This window comes from Lampris incognitus, chromosome 2, assembly GCF_029633865.1.
Source record: "Lampris incognitus isolate fLamInc1 chromosome 2, fLamInc1.hap2, whole genome shotgun sequence".
NCBI lineage: Eukaryota > Metazoa > Chordata > Actinopteri > Lampriformes > Lampridae > Lampris > Lampris incognitus.
The window spans coordinates 15,740,347-15,765,937 of NC_079212.1; the positions used below are offsets into that span (position 1 = coordinate 15,740,347).

Consider the following 25,591-nt stretch of genomic DNA (forward strand, 5'->3'; position numbering starts at 1 on the left):
ACAGTTGCTTTAAAAATTAATGTTTTTTTTACAGACAGCATTGAGAATTGCTTTTGAGTGGTTCGAATTCAAAGTCCAAAATAACTCGCTAATGCATGTTGAAGTGCACTGTGGCTAAGATAAAGGTACACTGACAACTTCTCAAGTGCAGTAGCACACACTCCTGAATCTAGGTCGCTCAACGTGACGCGAACACTGAATATCCAAGCAAGGCTTCGGTTTTAAACACCGGTGCTGTATTTCTTCGGCCACGACTCTGTACCACATTTCGCCAGCGCCGAGACAACAAATGTACACAGCCAGGGCATTCATTACCTGATTTGCAAACAGCTTTTCACAGTGGTTGACAAGTTCATAAGGCAGATCAGTGTACAGTCACTGGTGAAAACAGCATTAATTGTGTGCTGGCTGGAGGCGTCAACAGATATTAATCTCTTCTTAATAAGCAAAGCAAGAGTTGGCATTTTTATATGCTAGCGAGGTGTAATGAATAGCTGCTGAGCAGCCCTGGATGTCAGCTCCTGTTAATGCCGAGTCATGTTACAAGGGAAAAAAGAAGTCTGTAGATTTCAGACAGGTGAAACCAGAGATTCAAGAGCCAGCCTCTTAACACTTCCTTGCTCCAGCACAGTTCCTGACTTTGTCAGGCTGACTAACAATGGCTGCTTGCAGCCGCTCCGTATTTTATTATCTGATATTGCTCTCTGCGATGATTTAGGCCTCAGCTCCTGTGTTTTTTTTCTGTGAGTCTGCACCTTTGTCTGTGGTAGCCATGTTCTTAGTTGCTGGGCCAATCGTTTTGCCAAACACAGTGATATTATTTTTGAGAGGAGTCTGGGCCAGCAGTGCCACCCAAATCCTTCACTTTTTATCTCTCTTAATGTCCCTCCTAGTTCTTGTATTAGACCCCTGAAATCCTGCGGTAAGCAGTATCGAGGAATGTGTCTGAGCTCCTTCGGAATATCCTTGCTCTGGCTGAGGCCCCGGAAGTAGACGAGGGCGACTCCGTGGTCTTTGTTTCTCTTCTGCAGCGCCCCCTGTAGACAGGCCATGGCCGCCATGAACACCGGCTCTGTCACTGATGAAGGCTCACTCTGCAGAGTCACCTCATCATCGAATAATTTACCAGAGACTTGCTTCTGTACAGCTCTCCCTTTTGTATTCTTTCCAACCCGCCTTCCTTTTGCTGTCGCTTTCTTCTCTGACTCGTCTCTTATTTTCTCAAGTCTCACCTCCCTTTTACTGTCCTTTTCTTTCTTTTGTTCATTGCACTGCCTTCCTGTGCTCTTTTCTACCCACTTCTGATAGGATGCCTTGGCCTCGTGACTCCATACGATCAGCACTTTTCCTTCTGCCTTCTGAACTGCCTCCCATTGTCCATACAGCCAGGGAAGTGGACCCAGATCTGGCACTCCCCTCTTGGCCTCCGCCCCAATGTGCCTTTCTGAACTCTGATCCCACAGAGCCATTCGGACACTGGCACAGAGCTCTCCCTGCAGGACTGATGCCAAAGCACATACGGCATACACATGGGCGGACTGCTCCGATGAGCACACAAGCAACACTGGCTTCTGGATAGACAGCCAACCTGGAGATGCAGGGAAAACGTATAAAAAAGATGGCTGAAAAAAAAGTCAGAAAAAAAACAACTGTGGAAATAGTGTTAATTTATTGTTGAATGGGCCACTTTCAGTTTTACCGCTTTTGATAGAATAGTTTGTGTGCCACAGAAAATACTCACACTGTTTATCAAGCAAATGGGAATTAGGGCTGAACAATATTGTAGGAAAAAAATAGTGAGCATTAATTTTTTTGCAACATGCATTGCAGTATTAAAGAATAGAAATGAGATGTGCAACTTTTAACTTTCAAAACTCCATTTGCAAAGAATTTATCTAGCGACTATTTGGGTGATTTTAGAGAAGGAAATAAAGGTAGTGGTCCAAGAAGGCATTAAATCAGAAAAAATTATGTTATTTGTCAGATGCGCTAGAATATTCAATAGTAGTCATACAAAAAGCAGACTTTACTAGAGTTCTAGTTTTCAGTCAAGCAATAGCAGTTTTAGCCTAAACATGACCGATGGGCCCAGTTTGCCATATATTGCATCCTATCAAATCCGGCTATCGCACATGTGCAATGTCAATGACAAATGACAATTTAGATATTGATTATGAAACAATATATTGTCCAACCCTAATAGCAATCAGTCAAAACAGATCACAATATTGCAGTCTGAGTTAAAACTGGGAAGAAGGTGGGCCCATATGGAAACTTCTAGACAAAGAAAACACTGAGACTTGTGTAAATTGGAACGTCAAGATGTCGAGAACTAAACAGTTAACTAGTTCAAAAAACATCAACTGATAGTTGAGAAGGAAACTCCGAATCACCTGTAGCTCTTTTCTTGGTCACATGATGGATGAGCTTTCCCAGCCAAGCCATGACAGTCACCATCAGCAAGGCTGCCACAGCAATCACACCACATCGCCTGTGTGTGTCTGGCAGAAAACAGAGTAGGTGTCAGTGTAGTATGTTTATGGTCAGAGTGAGCATGTGTTAGTTTGTGTATGAGTATTAGTGTGTGTGATTGTGACCATGTGTGTGCAGTAAGTGTGTGTGTATGATTGTGATTAGTAGTCTGGTAGTCTATCTATGGTGATCTATGGTAGTCTGATAGAAATTGTCCACAAACACCCTGGTCAACTTCTACCAGACTACCATAGATGGCATCCTTACTGGCGACATACTGGTGTGGTTTGACAACCTGACTAAGTAGGACCACAAACAGCTGAGAAGGATGGTAAAAATGGCTTCAAAAATCATAGGAACAGCACTGCCTCAGCTTCCGGACATGTACGCCACCCGCTGCAGAAGGAAGGCCCTAAGTATCATGGAGGACATGTACACAACCCATTGCAGAAGGAAGGCCCCAAGTATCATGGAGGACATGTACACCACCCATTGCAGATGGAAGTCCCTAAGTATCATGGAGGACATGTACACCACCCATTGCAGAAGGAAGGCCCTAAGTATCATGGAGGACAAATACACCACCTATAGCAGAAGGAAGGCCCTAAGTATCATGGAGGACATGTACACCACCCATTTCAGAAGGAAGGCCCTAAGTATCATGGAGGACATGTACACCACCCGCTGCAGAAGGAAGGCCCTAAGTATCATGGAGGACATGTACACCACCCGTTGCAGAAGGAAGGCCCTAAGTATCATGGAGGACATGTACACCACCCATTGCAGATGGAAGTCCCTAAGTATCATGGAGGACATGTACACCTCCCGCTGCAGAAGGAAGGCCCTAAGTATCATGGAGGACATGTACACCACCCGTTGCAGAAGGAAGGCCCTAAGCATCACGGAAGACACCAGCCACCCAGCACATGGTCTGTTCCCCCTCCTTCCCTCAGGACAATGCTTATAGAGCATCAGAGTTTGGATCAGCCGCCTAAAAGACAGTTTTTACCCCCAGGTGGTCACGATAATGAACAGTAGGCACCTTACATAACTTCACTGACTTATTATTTTGTGGGATTTCTGATTTCTTATTATTGTTTTCGTTATTATTTCCTTACATACAGTTTTTTAAGGGCTGAGAGAGCCAGGCCATATGCACTTCATTGCATTTGAAGGTACATGGTACTTTTTATATGTATTTTTTTTTTAAATTTATTTCTGATTTTCCCCTTTTTTCTCCCAATTTAGTGGCCAATTGATCCCTATTTTAATTCAAACACCCACCCTCGTATTGCATGCGTTCGCCAACTGCATCTCTCCGGCCGGCAGTCTCGAAGGAAAGCGCCTCCCCACTTCCGTGACAAGGCGAATCCAAGCCGAACCACTGTTTTTCCGACACACACAGAGACGCATTCACATGACGAACACAAGCCGACTCCACCCCCTCCCGAAGACAGCGTTGCCAATGATTGCTGCTTCATCGAGTCCGGCCATAGTCGGATCTGACGAGACCGGGGCGCGAACCCCAGTCCCTAGTGGGCAACTGCATCGACACCAAGCCGACGCTTAGACCGCTACGCCACCGCGGACTTTTTTATATGTATTTGACAGTAAAGTGAAACTTGACCTTGTGCGTGCATGTGCATGTGACTTTACATGCAGGCCTAAAGGCTCATACATGTGCTCGCATGCATGCGGGTGTGCGGTTGAGCAAACTCACAGTCCGGACACAGAATCCTTTTGCCCTGCTTATAAGGGTCTGACTGCCACACCTGCAGATAACAACAGTGTGAAAGTGAGAATAGACAGGCACAAGAGGAAGCAAATTCCACAGAGAAGGGTTTTCTGGAACGTGCTATACAGTACCTGCACGCAAGGTTTGTCAGCTGGGGAATGAAGGGGCACACTGATCCATGACTCGTCTCTATTTCCTCGCTGTAAGACAGACGTAAACAGATAGGTGGTCATATTAAGGTTGTCTGATCACTCGTCTGCCCCCTCTCCCTCATGCACTCATTTTCCTTTTCTTTCACTTGCACGCACGCACACACACACACACACGAACAAACCCATGCACACACAAGGCCACATACCATTCTTATCGAGTGCACATGTCCTTGAGAAGCACAGCCTCTCTCATTCAGGATGCAGAGTTGAGCGGAGAACCTTGCTGGGACAGATGAGGTGAGGTACACAAACACACCCTGCCTACCAGCTCCAATATGTGCTTCCCACGGGGACACGTCTATGGAGGGTGGGTGGATAAAGCATGCGTTTTGAGGGTGAGAGGGAGGGTGGTAAAGACATATACGTATTACAGCTGCATGACTTGTAAGAGCGTTGCCAGACTTTAAACCGCTCACTACTCACCAGACCGGAAGGGGCAATGAAAATGATGGCTGTCTTGTAGCGACAACTGCAAAGACCAAATGGAAATATGAGCATCCATGCTAAGAAAAACAGGTCATGTGAACAAACACACACTCTCTCTCTCTCTCTCTCTCTCTCTCTCTCTCTCTCTCTCTCTCTCTCTCACACACACACACACACACACACACGGATGTCTGGTTGGGTGTTGTGGTGTCTTTGAAATGAATTTACACTGTTTTTCATGTATGACAAATAATTCTTGAAGTATTACTGTCTGTTCTCTAATACCCCTTTCACACTGGCCAAAAAACCCCCACTAACATCTGTTAGCGGGGCTTTTGGCCAGTGTGAAAGGGGTATAGGTATTGGGAAGATGGGTATATAAGAAGGTGGGACGATGGCGGCGTGAACTCACATTTGTGGCGGCCTCCCCCAGTACCGACTATGCAGTGTCTTTGTCCACGTCTAAATCTGTGTCTAATTTTATGATGTCATGTGCAGTTTTTATTTTTATCATCGATTTCATTTAACGGCTGGGAGAGCTGGTGTTGGATCGGCTGAGGGAGCCTGGTCTGCTGCGTCCTGTGAGCCCAGGGACCACAGCCCTGCCCGGAGCTGTGCCCGACGAGGAAACACCGAGGGCAGTCTGACAGGATGTGGGAGCGGGGCAGGCTAAGCTAACTGCTAGTCTATGCAGACTGGCAGTTCCGACAGAAATCCTGGCTGGCGTTCGTTCTCCTGGACAGTGGAAATTTTTTGGATTGTGTTGCACTGTTCTGTGTTGTTAACAGTTTGTGTTTTTTTGCTTTGTTCTCTCTGTTTTTGTATGCTTTTGGCAGTGTTGTTTTTGGGAAGTTTTGGATATGTGTTTTTTGCCTTTGGTGTTGCACTGGTGTGGGCTGGGGGGAAACGAAATTTCATTTCTTTCGCGTACGCAAGCGCATGAAATGAAATGGCAATAAATTGTTCCCAATTCCTGATATTGCTAAATTTCTACAGGGCCTTCAGCTGGCTCTCACCTGCACACATATCTGCGGGTGTTTGTCCACAGCCGAAATGTTGAATTTCTGTTGGAGAGACAGAGCGACACATGTGGTTCGGGAAACTTCAGGTAATATTATCGACTCACACCACTGCTTACTTACCAAGTTTCCTTTTTGGCCCGTCTCCTCCAGGGTGGAGTTGAGTATGGGTGTGCACAGTTCGGGCTGTGGGCTCCAGCAGAGGGAGGCAGAAGGCTTCAGGTTGCTAGCAGGACACTCGGAGCTCCATTCCACACTTGAATCATACAGTGTGATTTCACTTGAGTGCCATATGTCTCTGATTGCTGCATATGCCCGCGTGCGTGCACACACACACACACACACACACACACACACACACACACACACACACACACACACACACACACACACACACACACACACGATTTATTGAGGCACTGCAGTAAAATTGACACGGACATGTTTGTAGCACATGGCAACACAATACCACTGTTCTGCTTTAAATCTGTTTTTATTTACAGCCTGGGCCTTATTTTTGTTGTTTGTGCCTTTGTGCAAATCAGCTATGGTATCATTTTACACATCAGCTTCATCGAGGAGATCTTTGAGACAGATCTTCACGATGGCATCTTACATGTCAGCTGAACACAAGTTTCAGCCAGTCCAGTTCATATCTAAACTAAAGTAAAAACAAAAGTCAAAGTCAAAAGTTATTACCTTAAATCCCCCCGTATCAACGACAGTCCGTCACACTGTTAAGCCATTTCCTGGCTCAGTTTGCAGGAGTGGCCAACCTATACTCTCCATAGTAGTGTGCATAAAATAACCACCTGCCCAGTGCAACAGAGAAGCCACACAACACTGGGAAATTATGCACACAGTTAAACTGAGGCACAAGGTTTTTTGGGTTTTTTTTGGTGGTGGTGGTGGGGGGGGTTGTCCTTGTTGTAGTTAAAAGGATAGGTTTAAGGCTCATGTTACAATGCCCCATAAGAAGCTGTTGTAAAGCTGTGTCCAGTGGTGGGCCGAGTCCAAAATTTCCACTATGAAGCCGGTGTGTAAAATAATGTCATAAGTGAAATGCAAGATGGGAAAAACTACAAAAAGTAAGACCCAGGTTGTAAAAAAAAAAAAGACTTATCCTTTAAATGGACAGAGGAATTACTGATAGATTCAGAGTAAAGGGCTAAAAAGTGCAGCGACACCAGAAAATGAGTAAGAGGACGTCAAGTCGAGTTTATTTCTTATAGCCCAGAATTACAAGGTAGTCCCAAAGGGCTTTACAGTCAGTGCAACTTATGACCTGAAACTCCACAAGAAAGAACTCATAAGCTTAAAAAAATGTGAGGAAGATATTTTTCTATTGAGCTTTGCTATACATGTGTGTATATATATATATACATATATGTATATATATATACACACATGTATCTATATATATACATATATGTATCTATATATACACACATGTATCTATATATACATGTATGTATATATACACACATACACACACACACACATATATATATACACAATGTAACAGTAACAAGCTCAACTCGAGATTAAAGGTACAGTCCGCAATTGATGCACACAGCAGCTGTCTGCACCACTTCTGTTGTTGTTTTGTGTTTTGTTCAGACTTCATAAACATTGTTGGCTTTATCGCTTGCAAATAAGAAAACTAGCCAGTCCCAAATCACTTTCAGATCTTTTGAGGCTTTCAGTTGTCTCAATTTCTCAAACAAACACACAGTGTTGACCTGATGGTGAGATATGCCATGTTTCTTATCGTCTGTAGAGCGCTAGTGTTGTTGCTGTACTCCACATAGCCATGGCAGCGCATTAATATACGGATTGCATCTTTAAGTATGACAACCCCCATATATACGTTTATATGCGTTTCAACTCGCATCTAAAATGTTGTGGCAACTTGCACTTTGTGATGAGCGCTATAGGGTTACTGTTTTTTTTCCAATCTAACTTCTCAGACAAGATCTGAATCACGAGATACACTCACCTCCAAGAGTCTGATTTTGAAACGGGCACTTTGTATTTCGACGGGCATCTAAGAAGGTGTAAAATACCTGTGTATGCAGGCAAGACACGTAAAGGCAGCTCTATTAGGAAAAACAATTCATGCAGGAGCACTTGGATGCAGAAATGTGAACACTTTGAGTTGGACCTCACCTGCACACAGACACAGGGCAGCAGGAAAGGGAAGTTAAGGATGACTGACGGAGACTGAGATGGATCAGTCTGAAAAGAACACGGTGATGTTGAGAAAAACAACAAGAACAAAACACGCAACTCTCAGCAAATAAAGGGCATACACACACACACACACACACACACACACGCACACACCTGATACCTACAGTTATTAGACTGGAATGGGGTGGACCATTGCACTCATCTTGACTCTTCCTGTAACACCACCTGGCGTACACCTTGGCTCCAGGTTTCACAGTCAGGTTGGCGGATTTGGTCAACGGATCAACAGACAGATGAAATTCTGGTACTGGATCTGTCTCGCAAACACAAGGATATATCATAAATCCCAAGGATATATCATAAATCAGATTTAACTTCAATAACAAGGATTCTGGACCTTATGTCCAAGTCTCTGCTTTGTTGAATGTGTTAAATGTCCACGATGGGCTGAGTGAGACAGCATGGAAAAACAAAATCAAACAAAGACCAAACAAAAAAACACAATGCCCTACCTGGCACTTCGTAATTGTCCCTGTACGTTTCTGGGCCTATAGTGACAGTTATATTCACAATGTCACCCGCTTCAGCCTTGACACAATTACACACCAGCTCCCACTGCCAAAAAAAAAATCAACACTAAATTACCGTTGTACCATTGTAATCATCATCACCGTCGCTATTCCCAGAGACCCCCCAAAAGAGGATGACCCTTACGATGGTAACATTGTTGCTGATGTGCTTTTTACACGTGACCTCGGCCCCCAGATACCTCACACGCCACTAAAAGAGAGTGAGAGAGGTTGGTGAATTACAAGAGGGGCTGACATTTGTCTTCCATTGGATATCGTTGGTGCTCTAACTTACCGGTTTTGGCTTAAGCTTTAGTTTGTGTTCTCTCAACCGAACAGTAGCTGCCCATCTGATCGGTGACAAGATCTCAATGTTTGGTTTGAGATGCAAGTCTGGAAGAAATCAGTGTCACACAATTGCGACTCGACATCAGTCAGACGGTAAAATGAATGTAAGCTTGGAAAACCACGGGGGGCCATGATAGGATGTGTTCAAGAGCGAAAGGTTGATGGTGGACTTTGACTTCATACCTTCAGCTGTCATGTAAACATGCACACTAATACATTCGGTGTATTTTTCCCCTGGAAAAACCTGGACTGAGGACAGCTTCAGATGAGGGCCCCTCATTTCAGCTGATCAAACAGAAAGAAAAGAAAATCATCAGTCAAGTGAAGTCGGCGAAATGATGGAATTAGACTCACATCATTACGCTGGTATGTATGGGTACACTGACGTGGACCCATGCCATGTCTCATTTAATGTCATGCTTGTAGTATATGGTAATACAAGTGTGGCCATGTCCAGCTGTATCATATTATCTACCTATCTACCTATCTATCTATCTATCTATCTATCTATCTATCTATCTATCTATCTATCTTTAAAAGTTCGATAAAGTTGGAAACTTCCCAGATCAATAGCTCAGAAGCAAAACGTTGACAAAACATGAGCGATGCCTCTTTCTTACCATAACAAGGTAGAGAACAAGCTAAAATCTAATTTTCACCAAAACGAGTCGTGGTCCCACAGCTGGACAAATAACATTGGTCTCCATGTACAACCAGCTGTGAGACCGGTGTGCAGGGACCGTCTAAAACAGCGGTCGGGAACCTATGGCTCGCGAGCCATATATGGCTCTTCCGGTGACGGCATATGGCTCCCAGACAATTTTGAGTTGAAAATTATTTTTTTTTTTCAAAAAAATCAGTTTGGAACTGATTTTAAAATACTTGTGATATTTCTTAATAATACTGTGTCATTTTAAAGTAAACAGAAATTCGTTTTGAAGATAAATTTCACGGGTCACGGGTCACCCGTGGGTCGGGTCGGGAACCAATGGCTCGCGAGCATGTCCGGGTCATTGTAAAGGTGAAGAAATCAATTTTATCAGATAGCCAACTAGTTTATCCGCTTCAACCCTTGTAACGGAAAAGATGGCGAAAAGAAAAAAAGACGATGATTACCGTGCATTCCAGGCTGCGTGGACAGAGGAATTTGCATTTGTGGAGAGAGCAGGATCTGCGGTATGTCTAATATGCAATGATAAAATTGCATCGATGAAACGGTCAAATATAAAGCGGCACTTCGATACGCACCATGCTTCATTTGCATCGAAATATCCAGCGGGGGACAGCAGGAAAAGGGCATGCGAGGAGCTACAGCGGAGAGTGCAGACGAGTCAGCAGCAACTACGTGTGTGGACCAAGCAAGGTGACGGGAATTCCGCTAGCTTTGCGGGGGCTTTGGCAATAGTAAGGAATGGAAAGTCATTCACAGATGGCGAGTATGCCAAAACATTCATGCTTGATGTGGCCAATGAACTGTTTGATGACTTCCCAAATAAAGACAAGATAATCAAACGAATAAAAGACATGCCCCTGTCAGCAAGAACTGTGCACGATCGTAGCATCATGATGGCAAATCAAGTCGAGGAAACACAAATTAAGGACATAAACGCCGGGACGTACTTTTCTCTCGCGTTAGATGAGTCAACAGACGTTAGCCATCTATCTCAGTGCAGTATCATTGCCAGGTATGCTGCAGGTGACACACTGCGTGAGGAAAGCTTGGCTGTTTTGCCAATGAAAGGGACAACAAGAGGAGAGGATTTATTCATGTCTTTCATGGAGTTTGCTAAAGAAAAGAAAACTACCGATGGATAAACTTATTTCTGTCTGTACTGATGGTGCACCCTGTATGTTGGGGAAGAACAAAGGATTTGTAGCGCTTCTCCGTGAACATGAAAAGAGAGCCATCCTAAGTTTTCATTGCATCCTGCACCAGGAGGCGCTTTGCGCTCAGACGTGTGGCCAGGAGCTTGGCGAGGTGATGTCTCTGGTCATTCGAGTGGTCAACTTTATTGTTGCCCGAGCTTTAAATGATCGCCAGTTTAAAGCTCTGTTAGAAGAAGTTGGGAATCATTATCCCGGTCTGCTTTTACACAGCAACGTGCGTTGGTTGTCAAGGGGGAAGGTGCTCAGCCGTTTTGCAGCTTGCCTGAGTGAAATCCGGACTTTTCTTGAAATGAAAGGCGTCAAGCATCCTGAGCTAGACAACACTGACTGGCTCCTGCAGTTTCACTATCTCGTGGACATAACTGGCCATCTGAACCAGCTCAATGTGAAAATGCAAGGTATTGGAAATACAATCTCATCCCTTCAACAAGCAGTGTTTGCATTTGAAAGCAAGCTGGAAGTCTTTCTCAGGGACATTGAAACAGGTCGTCTTCTGCACTTTGAAAGACTGCAACAATTTAGAGATGCATGCTTAGCAAGTGACTCCACTCAACATCTGGATCTCCAGCAGCTAGCTGGCTTTACGTTCAATCTCCTGCAGTCATTCAAAGCACGTTTTGGAGAATTTCGTGCGCGCACTGGTCTTTTCAAGTTCATCACTCATCCACATGAGTGTGCAGTGGACAAAATCGACCAGACATGCATCCCCGGGGTCTCTATCGGAGACTTTGAGCTGGAAGTTGCTGACCTGAAGGCATCAGACATGTGGATGAGTAAGTTCAAGTCACTTAATGGAGAGTTGGAAAGTCTTGCGCGACAGCGAGCAGAGCTGGCGAGGGAACACAAGTGGACAGAAATTAAAAATCTTCAACCTGAAGACCAGCTGATTCTTAAAACTTGGAACGAGCTTCCTGTGACATACCACACAATGCAGCGTGTGAGTATTGCCGTATTGACCATGTTTGGCTCTACATATGCATGTGAACAGTCTTTCTCGCATATGAGGAACATTAAGACCAACCTACGCTCACGTTTAACTGATGGAAGCCTCAACGCCTGCATGAAGCTCAACCTCACCACGTATGAACCAGACTACAAGGCCATCAGCAAAACCATGCAGCACCAGAAGTCGCATTAAAAGTAAGACATATTTAATTTATTATACGTTAAAAATACTATATGGCTCTCAATGAAATATATTTAGAAATATTTGGCTTTTATGGCTCTCCCAGTCAAAAAGGTTCCCGACCCCTGGTCTAAAAAGTCCAGCACCGTAAAAAGATGCTGCAAAAATATTCAATAACTCCACTCTCATACAGTGTAGTGTCCCCAAAATCACTTCACACATCAATGGTCTCCTGTTGATTGTACTACAACACTTAGCTGGGGGGGGGGGGGCTTTTGTATAATTTCAGGGATTTTGTTGAATTTTCATGTGGTTACTAATAGATCATCTTGTGACTGCCTCATGGCCACTGCCTTTAAACCAATCAAAAGAAGGATGCATAAGGTGGACTAAGCCACTAGCCAATCAGGAGCGACTGTCAATTAAGCTCTACCTGCAGTGATCATATTCAGTCTTTACTGCAAAACCACTACGGTGGGGAAAGAAAGCTTTCAATAGTTAATGCGTTTCCATTCTCTTGAAAATATGCCTTCAGTCCCGTTCCATGTTGATAGGTAAGTAATATTTTTGTTTTTATTGTCTGGTCATTGTAGTTATTACCAGTTAGTTGAGCCATGCTTGTATACCTGTTCAGACCCAGAAATTTAAATTTGAGCTAGATCTTGTGCATATTCGACTAAGCGAAATGTTACTGAATTTCAGCTCCAAACAAATGTATTATATTTTTCTACATGTATATCAGAAATACCCTGTGATGGACTGGCGGCCGGTCCAGGGTGTCCCACCGCCTGCCTGCCACCCAGTGACTGCTGGATTAGGCTCCAGCATCCCGCAACCCTGCTCAGGATAAGCGGCTTAGATAATGAATGAATGAATATCAGAAATAAATAGCATCGTTAACCACGTGTTTAATTAATCCAATTACAAATTAAGGATATTGATTTGTGTAAAACCAGAAATATGATTTTTTTACTTGTTTTTTTAGTCACACATGCTATGTTACTTTTCGAAACAGTATCTTCATGCCCTTCAAACCACATCTTTGTGGTTGATCCTCTGCAAGGGTCAAATGAAGTTTAGGACTCCAGAAGGACTGGCTACAGATATGGGTAATATTAAATAGGCCACAGGAAATACTTAGGTCACACACACATTTAGTAAGGCCATAGAGTAAGCGCAAATTTAAACCACAATTGCCCATTGACTGAGAGCAGGATAAGCGGTTCAGATAATGGATGGATGGATGATTTTCCTTCTTTTCGTTCTGTAGACAGTGTTTCAAGATGTGGCAGAATAGACTTGGGAAGGAGGACTGGGTTAACATCAAGTGGCAGTCTGGCAAGATCACCCACATCTTCCAGAAAGATGACACCAGTTGTGGGGTCTTAGTCACGCAGGTGATTTTATGCAGCATGTTTTTTATGAAAGGTGTGTGGTTACTGTGTAAGATGACACACACAACGTGTGTTGTTTTGCCATCCATACAGATGGCCAAGATGACAGTGAGGGAATTTCCAAACATGCCACAGACGTTTCACATCGACTCATCAAAACAATCTCTTCAAAATCTAAGAAGAGACATGGCAGAAGAAATTCTCAAGGATCAGGTGTCATGCCAAATATTAAACACAAACTTAAAAAAAAATTACAAGTATATTACTGTTAAGTTTCAAAGGATGAGTTCTGTTCCTTCTGTGGAAACAAGGATCTGCCCAAAACTGCTGTTGATGCTGTTTAGGTGGGAGTTAACATTTGATTGTTTTAAAACAATTAAACCTTAAACATTTAATGGCCAATTTAATTATATTTCATTACTAATGATTATTACTAATATTTCAAATGTTTTCTATCCTCTCATTGGTAGCTGTCCACCATAATTTGGGGCGTGACGTAGGGCAATGCAATATTTATTGACAATGTTTTTCTTTGTTGTTTAATCACATTGGCAGCTGATGAGTGCGTGACACGTGAAACAAGCTTGTACCGAAATGCATTGAAGTTTTTTACCTATATATATATATATATATATATATATATATATATATATGCGCCCTATAATGGCCTGGAAGCCTGTCCAGGGTGTCTCCCTGCCTGCCACCCAATGACTGCTGGGATGGGCTCCAGCATCCCCGCGACCCTGAGAGCAGGATAAGTGGTTTGGATAATGGATGGATGGATAACTTTGTTAAAAGAAACATTCAACAGTAGGGAAAGTGCTCAACGAATAAGGAGCAAAATAATCCAGTGAGTGAAGTAAATTCTTTTTTAAAATTTCCTTGATTCTATATATATATATATATATATATATATATATATATATATATATATATATATATATATACACACACACACACACACACACACACACACACACACACACACACATATATATTTGTGTGTGTGTGTGTGCATAGTTTCTTGAAGATTAAAAGAGTGAACTAGTCTTGATGTATGCGATACCATATTTTATATTCTTATTCAAGACAAATACACCATACAAAACGTCATAGGTTCCCAGTTGCACCAGTTTGACCAAATATACTTAACTCACATGATACTCAATACCAATATAACTTGGAATCCTCACCACAAAGAGAAATTGACAACACCCGTCAAAAGTGGTTGTATATTTTTTTTCACTTATTGGTCATAAAAACAAATGAATGTTCATGAATACTTTCCTAATTTTTTTTTTTAAATTTGGGACTCCAATGCACCAAAAAAAAACAAAACTATTCAGAGTGAACCCCACTTTTCAACTACTGACCACTGGGAAGGGCTCCTAAACCAAACATTTATCCTTCTCCGAAGAAGCAGTTTGGTAAATACGATGGATTGTGTGATTGAGTCTGTATGTCAATTGATGAAAGTAGCCCAAACCAATGTTCTCGTTTGTGGAAAGCAAATAGCACACTTTCTCACATGGTTTCAATGTTAAAGAAACTCTGGTTAAAAGTAATCAAAATTATGCAAAAAAAAAATCTTTAAAAACTAAGTGGTTTCGAATAACCATCAGGGGTCTCCTGGTGTTTGACATGAATTTGGTGCCACTGCACTTTATCTTAAAAAAAAACAACAACAACATTAAGACCATTAAAAACGACGACGTTTTCCAAACTAGAAGAGTGCACTCAGTAGAGTGCAGATCTCCATCAGGCGTATCCCCTTCTGTGTTCAGACTTGGCAACAAACCAGCTGAGGAGTTAGCACTCAGTGCGGTATAAAACAGGTTTTTCAAAAAAGGTTTTGAATCACCACAACCATGAGAGGTCTTACATCACACAGTCATAACTGTGCACAAAAATTATTAAACTGACAAGCGCAGTAGGATGCGAGATTAGCCGTGGACACACACACACATGGATAGAAAAACCAGTGTTTTCCTGCCGTTATAAGACTTTTGCACAGCACCCAAGTCAATTGAACGTGAAATATATATATAAAAAGTTGTTAATATGCAGCACTCAAGCTAAAGAATCTACCTAATAAAAACGTTTTGCCTGTCAGTCTGTGGATGTGCAGCCTCCTAGATGGGCCCTCGCACGAATGTGACCAAGTCTAATATGAGCTTGCACTTTCCTAAAAGAAAAGGTTTGCTATACCACCGTTTTGGTCTAACCCTAACCCTGTATAAGAAATATAATAAAGCTCGGTGAACCGTTTGCGCTCACGCATGCGCGACTCACATCCACGGTTGACTCAGATCAGGCAGCAACAGTGTATGAGTCTTGAAAGTAAACGAGAAAGTCGATCGTATTTCGCAAGTCAGCAAATCTTTCACTGCTAATCTCAGCACAGGAGAACTGGAGGAACACTGGATAAACCAAACATAATAATCTTTGTCTTTATTTTCATACCATGAAGCTGGCTAACCTGTTTAGGATCACGCATGAGCGACTCACATCGGTCAAGCGAGGTGAGTGAAGAGAGGGAGCGGTGGTAGCGACAAACTTTTTAAAGGTTTTTAATCACGTCCGCGGTGGCGTAGCGGTCTAAGCATCGGCTTGGTGTCGATGCAGTTGCCCACTGGGGACTGGGGTTCGCGCCCCGGTCTCGTCAGATCCGACTATGGCCGGACTCGATGAAGCAGCAATCATTGGCAACGCTGTCTTCGGGAGGGGGGCGGAGTCGGCTTGTGTTCGTCATGTGAATGCGTCTCTGTGTGTGTCGGAAAAACAGTGGTTCGGCTTGGATTCGCCTTGTCACGAAAGTGGGGAGGCGCTTTCCTTCGAGACTGCCGGCCGGAGAGATGCAGTTGGCGAACGCATGCAATACGAGGGTGGGTGTTTGAATTAAAATAGGGATCAATTGGCCACTAAATTGGGAGAAAAAAGGGAAAAATCAGAAAAAAAAAAAAAAAAAAAAAAAGGTTTTTAATCACCGCAACCACGAGAGGTTCTTGAGCATGCAGTCGTGACCGCATAAAAGACTTTAGGCCAGTGTTTCTCAACCCAGTCCTCAAGGAACCCCTATCCTGCATATTTTCTTTGCAACCCTGAATAGGTACCTCTTTGTAGTTATTCGACCGATCAGCAATGAATTCTGTCAGATGTTGCACACCTTCTGTAATTAAGTGCTGCAAGATGATTGGTCGAGTAAGTACAAGCAGGGCTACCTATGCAGGGTTACAATGAAAATCTGCAGGATAGGGGTTCCTTGAGGACTGGGTTGAGAAACACTGCTTTAGGCTGATAGGTCCCGAGATTACCAGCATACAGATAGCCCCCCCCCCCCCCACACACACACACACAGTCGCGCCTGGCAGATCGCGACATAATCTAAATGTTGTGACATAATTAACTGGAGACTATTGATGTGCGAAGTGATTTTGATGACACCACACTGCATAAGAGTGACGTTATTAAATATTTAAATTCCCAAAATATGCAGAACCCCCCCCCCCCAAACTAAGTGTTGGGGTTAACCAACGGGAGACTCCCGGTGGTTGAGCTGAATTTGATGGCACTGTAACGATCACGGATGAATAGGCTCGGTAGCCTATGGCTAACCGCTCGTCTAAAGGCTCCGACCCGTTAGCCAAGGGCTACCGAGCCTAGTCATCCGTGATCGGTACAGTACTACACTGTATATGATTGACGTTACTGATATTTTTCCCCAATAAAAACTCCCCTAAAATTATGCAAAAGCCCCCCCCCCCCGCCCCGGATATGTGAAGTGATTTTGAGGACACTACTACACTCTCTGAGATTGAAGTTATTGAATATTTTTGTAGTCCTTCCTCTTTTCGGCGCTGCGCTTTTTTTAGACGGTCCCTGCGCACCGGGCTCCCAGCCGGCTGTACGTAGAGACCGGTGTTATTTGTCCAGTTTGGAGGAGACGGCTCGTTGTCCACCTTAGTACACTACGGCTGGAAAGAGGCGTCGTTTGTGTTTTAACAATGATTCGCTTATGAGTTATTGATCCGGGGAGTTCGAATCTGTTAATATATTTCTGACTTTACCTAACCTCTTTGAAAACCCATAATCTCAGTGTAGAGCTCATCTATTGATTCATTAACACCTTCCCTTTCCATTGGCTGTGTAGAATCTATCATCTTTATGATCGTAGCCTTCGTCGGCATGCTGTAACTTGAAATGACAAGAGCGTCTAATTTAACTTACCGGCTCCATTTGACACCTAAAGAGAGGGGAGGGGAGGGGAGGGGAGGAGGCGTAGTTAAGTTCACATGATGGAAACGTGGAAAACATCCGCAAAACATTATGTATATTGTCCAGTAGGTCATTTACAACAATAAAATAAGACATTTAATTCGGCGGGTTTTGGACTTAACGGAGCCTGTCCTGAATTCGGATCACTTTTCAGACTTCCATCGGGTAAAGAAGTGGACTCACCTGGCATTTGGCGTTTGGCGCTCCAATTACAAACACCAGCGAAGACGCCAAGACGACGGTCCGGGCCAGCTCGGTGTTCAAACCCATCCTGACACCTCGATGTTCGAACAGGGGAGCAATCTCACCAACGCTGGCACATGCTGACCTTTATTCTCTCGTTTCAGGCATTCCTTCGGCATGTATCCGGAAGTCCACGCGCAGAGAAATCCCTGGACCAGTCGACGCGTATGTCCTCGGCTGACCGTTGATCCGATCCCTGGTCAGCCTTCACCAGCGCATGGGGACCGGGTTTTACGCACGAGCCGCAGCATCTGCCCGCAGCCCACTCAGCGAAGTGAGTGCAGACTCGGGGCGTCTTCACCTGGCATGAATAACAGTCCCCTCCCTCTCCCGGTGTGTCCTCCACCTAGGCGATGAATGTAGGTCGACTTTTAATGTTTAATTTCTTCTCAAGACACCTTTATCTTTTGACTCAGTATATTCATACTTAGCCACAGCCCTTACGTGTCTAACAGACCACAACGGCGACTTTGTCAAAAGTCTAATAGTCAAAAACGTTGACTATTAGTGGGTTCATCATCATCTACTACTACTACTACTTCATAATACTATGACCAAAAAAACCTCACTCACTCTGTCTGTCTGTGTTTCCATACACCCACCTATCTGTCTTTAATACACCCATCTATCTGCCATATATGTCTGTCTTTCCATCCACCTGTCTGTCTGTGTTTCCATCCACTCATCAATCTATCCGTCTGTCTGTCTGCGTTTCCATCCACCCATCTATCAATTTTTCTGTCTGTCTCTCCATCCACCTGTCTGTCTGTCTGTCTGTCTGTCTGTCTGTCTGTCTGTCTGTCTGTCTGTCTGTCTGTCTTTCCATCCACCCATCCATCTAGCCATCTGTCTGTCTTTCCATCCATCTATCTATCTGTCTATCTATCTATCTATCTATCTATCTATCTATCTATCTATCTATCTATCTATCTATCTATCTATCTATCTATCTATCTATCTATCTATCTATCTATCTATCTATCTGTCTGTCTGTCTGTCTGTCTGTCTGTCTGTCTGTCTGTCTGTCTGTCGATCTACACTAAATATTTGCACGTTTTTTTATATTGAAAAAAATTGACAAATAAATGGTATCCCTAATGTTTAATATAAAAAGAGGTGTGTAATTCTTATCAATGTCAATGCCACATTTCTCTCTCATACTTTTAAAATGACCACTTTGTCTCATACAGAACCTGAATCTCCACAATTAGGGTATAATGACCAACATGTACCTTAGTCATGTAGGCTACCCCAACCTTTTTAGTACAGTGTACGTGCATGGGATGGACAGCTGAGGGGACACTTTGGAACAGAAATATAAAAACTGACATTCTTGCATATTTTCCACATTTGCTGAAGTAAACACTTTACAGTTGGCTGTGACTGCTCCTAAAGAATGTTTTAACCTGTGTAACACAACTGAAAGAACACATACAGCAAGACTTGGCACGTGCCCCATTCTTCATGGTGTAATGCCAGTCTTAAAAGTCTAGGTAACACCATATAACTGGTATACTTGTATCTGTCTTTATTCTAAAATGAATCTTTATAGGTTCATTGTGCTCAACACCAATTGCATCCTGAAGAAGGCATTGCAGAGATTGTGTTTTCTGAGGCGTCTCAAGAGTTTTGGTATGAGTACCAAAACCATGGAGAGTGACTTGAGAGGCTGTATCACAGTGTGGTTTGGCAACCTGACTGCTCAGGACTGCAGACTGCTGCAAAAGACTGTAAAGACAGCAGCAAAAATCATTTGCATGGAACTACCACAGCTTCATCATATTTACACCATTCGCTGCAAAAGGAAAGTCCAAAGCATCATGAAGGACAACAGCCATCTTCTGTTCTCGCTCCCTCCATCTAAAAAACGTTACTGGAGCAGCAAATCACACACCACCCGTCTCAGTAACAGTTTCTTAGCACAGGCAGTCAGGTTGCTGAACAGCTGATGCATCCATATGCACCTTACATTGTTGTCAAAGAAGGTTGAATCAGTTCATCTGGATACAGCGTTTATTGACAGATACATTTCATCAACTCATCTAAGTGACCTCTTCAGTCTAAGCTGACTGCAGGTATCCCCAGCCTTATAAACAATACAGTACAGTACAGCTGCATAACGACTGAAACCAATGACCAGTTTCATATGTAAATATGGGTGTGAGCATTAACTAGAGTTTCAATGGCCATGTGTACTATTCACAGAGGATTAGGGATTGTTTGCAATCACAGCATCTTACAATGCTGTGATGCTACACACAGATGCCTGTGTGTAGTCCCCTCCTGCTTTAAATCATCAGTCATTGCGTTAATGCCGAAGAAGACCAAGCTAACATGCTTGAATGATTTGCATCCTGTTGCGCTCACTCCCATAGTGAGTAAATGCGTTGAGAAGCTTGTTAAGTTGCTAATCTGGAGCATGTTACCGCCCACCCTGGACCCCCACTAATTTGCCTACTGACAAAATAGATCCATTGATGATGCAATAGCCACTACAACCGATACCACCCTCACCCACCTGGAGAAAAGGCACTCCTATGTGAGAATGCTGTCTGTAGACTAGAGCTCATCATTCAACACCATAGTCCCCTCCAGACTCTACACCGAGCTCAGGGACTTAGGACTCAACCCCAGCCTGTGCAGCTGGATCCTGAACTTCCTGTCGAGCCGACGCCAGGTGGTGAGGATGGGCTCCAACACCTCTGCCCCTCTGCCCCTCAACACAGGAGTCAGTCCACTCCCTGTACACCTATGACTGCATGGCCACACGTAGCTCCAACCTGGTGATAAAGCTCGCTGATGGCACGATAATGATGGGCCTGATCACCGATGATGATGAGATGGCATACAGGAGAGAGGTCAACAACCTAAAAAAGTGGTGCCAGGAGAATAACCTCTCTCTCAACGTCGACAAAACTAAGGAGCTGATTGTGGACAAAAAAGAAGAGGGGGGGCTGGACCCCATCACCATCAATGGGACTGCTGTAGAGAGAGTCAAGAGCTTCAAGTTCCTCACAGTCCACATTATTGAGCACCTCACCTGGGATGAACACACCAGCCATGTTGGGAAAAAGGCACAGCAACGCCTCTTTCATCTCAGGCGACTGAAGAAGTTTGGCATAGGACCCAAGATTTTACAGGCCTTCTACAGAAGCACAACCGAGAGCGTCCTGACTGGATGCAGCATCACTGCATGGCATGGGAGCTGTACTGCTCACAACCGCAAAAGGTTGCAGAGGGTTGTGTGGACAGTCTAGGACATCAGTGGATGTGAGTTTCCCGCCGTCCAAGACATATATAATGGACGTTGTGTCAGCAAAGCCCACAGGATTATCAACAAAATAGACTGCTATGCCACCCGGAGCCCCTGTGTTGATTTTTTAGGGATGGTGTGTCCTTGTTCCATTGTGTTAAGGCAGAGAGAGCCAGTGCACAAGGATTTTATTGTATTCTAATACACATGACAATAAAGTTGATCTCAGGCATTTGATGACCCTTTAGCGCCAACTATGGAGCATTGACCCTAACTATGTATTTAGCATGGAGGGGGGGGGGTCTCTGGGTCCTCTCGCAGAGTATTTTACATTTCTCAAAACTAATTACCTTGCAACTTTAATATAATTTGCGAAACACTAACATGTCTTTTTAAGATCAGTTCTTGCGTCCAGAGGGTCTAAGGGCAGAATGTTGTGCTGCTGTAGAGCCCACTGAGGCAAATTTATGATTTGTGATATTGGACTACACAAATGAAATTGACTTGACTTAAGGTTTGAGTGAGTTTGAGGGAACACATGGCCACAGTATTATTATTAGAATATTTATTTCAAGTCTATTGATTTCATTATATTTTTACTCAGCCTATAAGTGAGAAAACGTTGTTGTTGTCCTATTGATAAACATACACGGTTTGTCAAATGACACCGGCAGGACACAGATTATGATCTATCCTGAAGTAAGGACGAAAAATAAAGAATAATGATGCTCAGCCATTAATTAGAATGGAAGCGGATCCCAAGTCAAGGCCAAAACAGGCCTGACAGTCTTTTTGTCCCATTAATAACAGACATGCATTGATGTTTATTAATGTGCTTTAATATTCCCCACTTTACACATTATCTTTCTTCTCCAATTGATACTACATGGTAGACAGAAGTAACCATTATAATCATTTGCAAGCATATTGACTATTTCTGATGGCGGTCCATGACTGATTGCTGTAAACTAGGAAGAAATACATAAAATCATAAACACTAATGACAGGGGTGGGATGATTTGATTATCTGATAGTTGGGAAGGGGGAATACGTCAAGCCCAATTAGTAGTACAGCTATGGCCTTGTCATGTACTTTGGTTTTTCAGCAGCACACATTTCCCACCCTCTTGGTGGTCTGCAGGACCTTTGATTTATTTTTATTTATTCATTCATTGGTTTTCAGCGTGGTGGTTAGCGCTGTCACCTCACAGCAAGAAGGTCCTGGGTTCGAAGCCTAGGGTTGCCCTATGTTGGGGGTCCTCCCAGATCGTCCTCTGTGTGGAGTTTGCATATTCCCCCCATCTCTATGTGGGTTTCCTGCGGGTGCTCCGAGTTCCTCCCACAGTCCAAAGACATGTAGGTCAGGTGAATCGGCTACACTCAATTGTCCGTAGGTGTGAATGTGTCTGCCCTGTAATGGACTGGCAGCCTGTCCAGGGTGTTTCCCGCCTTCCGTCCTATGATTGCTGGGATAGGCTCCAGCATCCTACGGTCCTAATCAGGATAAGTGGCTCGGAAAATGGATGGATGGATGGACATTCCCCAGCTCTCCCTCTTTCCATTTTTGTCTCAGCAACCCACAAACAGACATATGAATAATCACATCAAAGAAATAGTTAGATATCTTTGAATTAACTTTCACAGTGTCTCAAAGAATACTAAAAAAATCAACTTTCCAAATGGTAGGCAAACATAATTCAAGAAGTGAAATGTTTTTTCAAATTTTTTCTATCCAAATTGGATATAGCATACATTTACTCTGGCATGTAACTCTACAAGCTCCATGACCTATTTGGTGTTGGATGAGGCAGGCCGCATGCTGGACATGGGCTTTGAGCCACAGATTATGAAGATTGTGCTGGACATTCACCCAGATGGATATACTGTCATGACCAGTGCTACCTGGCCAACCGGTATGAGGAGATTAGCAAAAGGCTACCTAACGGGCGTCCGGGTGGTGTAGTGATGTATTCCGTTGTCTACCACCACTGGGATCTCCGGTTCGAATTCCTGTGTTACCTCCGGCTTGGTCGAGCGTCTCTACAGACACAATTGGCCGTGTCTGTGGGTGGGAAGCCGGATGTGGGTATGTGTCCTGGTCGCTGCATTAGCACCTCCTCTGGTCAGTCGGGGCACCTGTATGGAGGGGGGACTGGGGGGAATAGTGTGACCCTCCCACGCGCTACGTCCCCCTGGCGAAACTCCTCGCTGTCAGGTGAAAAGAAGCGGCTGGTGACTCCGCATGTATCAGAGGAGGCATGTGGTAGTCTGCAGCCCTCCCCGGATCAGCAAAGGGGGTGGCGCAGCAACCGGGACAGCTCGGAAGAGTGGAGTAATTGGCCAGGTACAATTGGGGAGAAAAAGAGGGGGGGGAAATCCTACCTAAGGAATACTATGATGGTATACGTGGGCTACCTGGATTTAGCAGCAGTAGACAATGAGCAACAGGTTGTGCGGGTAGTCAAGAAAGAAGAGAAAAAGTTCCACATCCTTGACTTCATCCATAACATGTTGCCCCAGGATAAACTACTCATCTTTGTTAGCAGGACATTTGTGGCTGATGACCTAGCCAGTCACCTTTGCCTGTAAGGTATAGCGGTGCAGTGTCTTCACAGCAGCAATGAGTAGGGTGACCGTGAGGGATTTCAGAGAGGGTCGTGTGTGTACCTTTGTGGCTACAGACTTGGTATCCCGGGGCCTGAACGTCCACATGTCATGTGGCATCACACACATGTTCAATTATGACTTCCCTCAAAACACTGAGGGATATGTTAACCGTGTGTGCCTCGCTGGTCAAGCAGGACGGTCAGGAGCATCTCTTACATTGGTAACCAATGAGAACTTAAGGATGGCATCAGAACTGATTTCCATTCTGGAGAGATCTGGACAGGACGCCCCTGAGGAACTTGTGATTATGGCAGAGAGACTCTGAAGAGTGGATAGATGTATTGTGGTCTGTTATCAGACGTGACTGTTTCTGGTATTCCATGGTGGATGAACGCTTTCTTCAGAGCAGCAATGACGGTGTTGACAGAAGCTACCTTGAGGGGGTCTACGTCAATGACATACTAACTACTAAAACTAGTGCAGCGACCAGGACACACACCCGGCTTCCCACCCGCAGACATGGCCAATTTTGTCTGTAAGATGCCAGGCCAAGCCTGAGGTAACGCGAGGATTCGATCCGGCGATTTCCATGTTGGTAGGCAATGGAATAGACCACTATGCTACCCAGACACCTTGGAAGCCTTTTCAGCAGCTTCCAAGATGTTCCTAATGGCTCTTCTTTGCAGCCCATAAATCCCCAAGAGTCCCAGGACCCAGTGTAGAGACTGGCCTTTTATAGAGCAAAAAATGTGATCTGAAATGAATAGGTGAGCATTCATTTTGATCTCCATCCATTACCCAAACCACTTATCCTGCTCTCGGGGTCACGGGGATGCTCGAGCCTACCCCAGCAGTCATTTGGGCAGCAGGCAGGAAGACACCCTGGACAGGCTGCCAGGCTATCACAGGGCCAACACACACACACACACACACATACACACACACCCCTAGGGACAATTTAGCACAGCTAGTTCACCTGACCTATATGTCTTTGGACTGTAGGAGTAAACTGGAGGAAACCCATGCAGACACAGGAAGAACATGCAAACGCAACACAGAGGAAGACCCGGGACGACCCCCAAGGTTGGACTACCCCCAAGATTAGACTACCCCGGGACTCAAACCCAGGACTTTGTTGCTGTGAGGTGACCTCGCTAACCACTGCGCCATCGTGCCACCCTCATTTTGATAGTATTTATCTAATTTTCCTCATCTCTAAATACATATATTTGTTTCATATTTTCAACTCTATGTGGTCTCAAATGATAGAGTTGTTGTTCCTAACTATGTAGCATTTGTAGTTAACAGTTGTCTTCGGTAAAACCAGGTTTTTAATCTTTTGTCTATCAGAAATAAGTGACATTAATGAAATACATGTTCGTAGAAAAAAAAGGCATTGAATGTAATTGAATTCTTCACACAAAATTGGCTTCCGCTCAGAGGTATAATTATATTCAAGCAGAAACTGTATTGGGTTCTTATTTCATGAAAAAAAGATTTCTAGCAAACTATATGCCTAGACATCAATTGAAAAGGAGACACTAACTGGGACTGTACAAAACCCAGAATGCCTTCAGAATGATCTTTATGATATTAGCTGCAAGGCATAGGTTGCAATATATGGAGCTTTCTTTTTCTTTCTTTTTTTTAAACACATTCATTCATTTATTCATTCTTTCACCATCAACCACTTCTCCGGCGTCGGGTTGTGCTGGCAGCAAGCTAAGTAGGGCACTCCAGACGTCCCTCTCCCCAGCAACACCCCCGACTCCTGCTGGGGGATCCCAAGGCGTTCCCAGGCCAGATTGGACATGTACTCCCTCCAGTGAGTT

At 44.0% G+C, this 25,591-nt stretch overlaps 1 protein-coding gene across 1 annotated transcript; it reads right to left on the minus strand.

Annotated features, from left to right (window-relative positions):
- Positions 1-569: 569 nt before the first annotated feature.
- LOC130108444 (uncharacterized) lies at positions 570-17,926 on the minus strand. Its single transcript, XM_056275363.1, has 17 exons — positions 17,840-17,926; positions 17,609-17,624; positions 8,922-9,019; positions 8,772-8,837; positions 8,570-8,672; positions 8,222-8,370; positions 8,034-8,102; positions 7,864-7,930; positions 5,988-6,169; positions 5,862-5,909; positions 4,843-4,888; positions 4,566-4,717; positions 4,339-4,407; positions 4,193-4,244; positions 2,394-2,501; positions 1,134-1,588; positions 570-1,094 (listed from the first exon to the last, which is right to left on the minus strand). Exons 1-17 carry the CDS (start codon positions 17,924-17,926, stop codon positions 570-572), a joined length of 2,292 nt encoding a protein of 763 aa, XP_056131338.1.
- Between the last annotated feature and the right edge of the window lie 7,665 nt (positions 17,927-25,591).

What these genes read in the sequence shown, in the direction of transcription:
- LOC130108444 (XM_056275363.1), bottom strand. Translation starts at nt 17,926, where the DNA reads ATGGGTTTGAACACCGAGCTGGCCCGGACCGTCGTCTTGGCGTCTTCG. An exon ending in ACCCGCAGATATGTGTGCAG is followed by an intron (nt 4,889 to 5,861) that starts GTGAGAGCCAGC and finishes TGGTCTTTGCAG; the next exon opens with TTGTCGCTACAAGACAGCCA. An exon ending in ATGTGCACTCGATAAGAATG is followed by an intron (nt 4,408 to 4,565) that starts GTATGTGGCCTT and finishes TCTGTCTTACAG; the next exon opens with CGAGGAAATAGAGACGAGTC.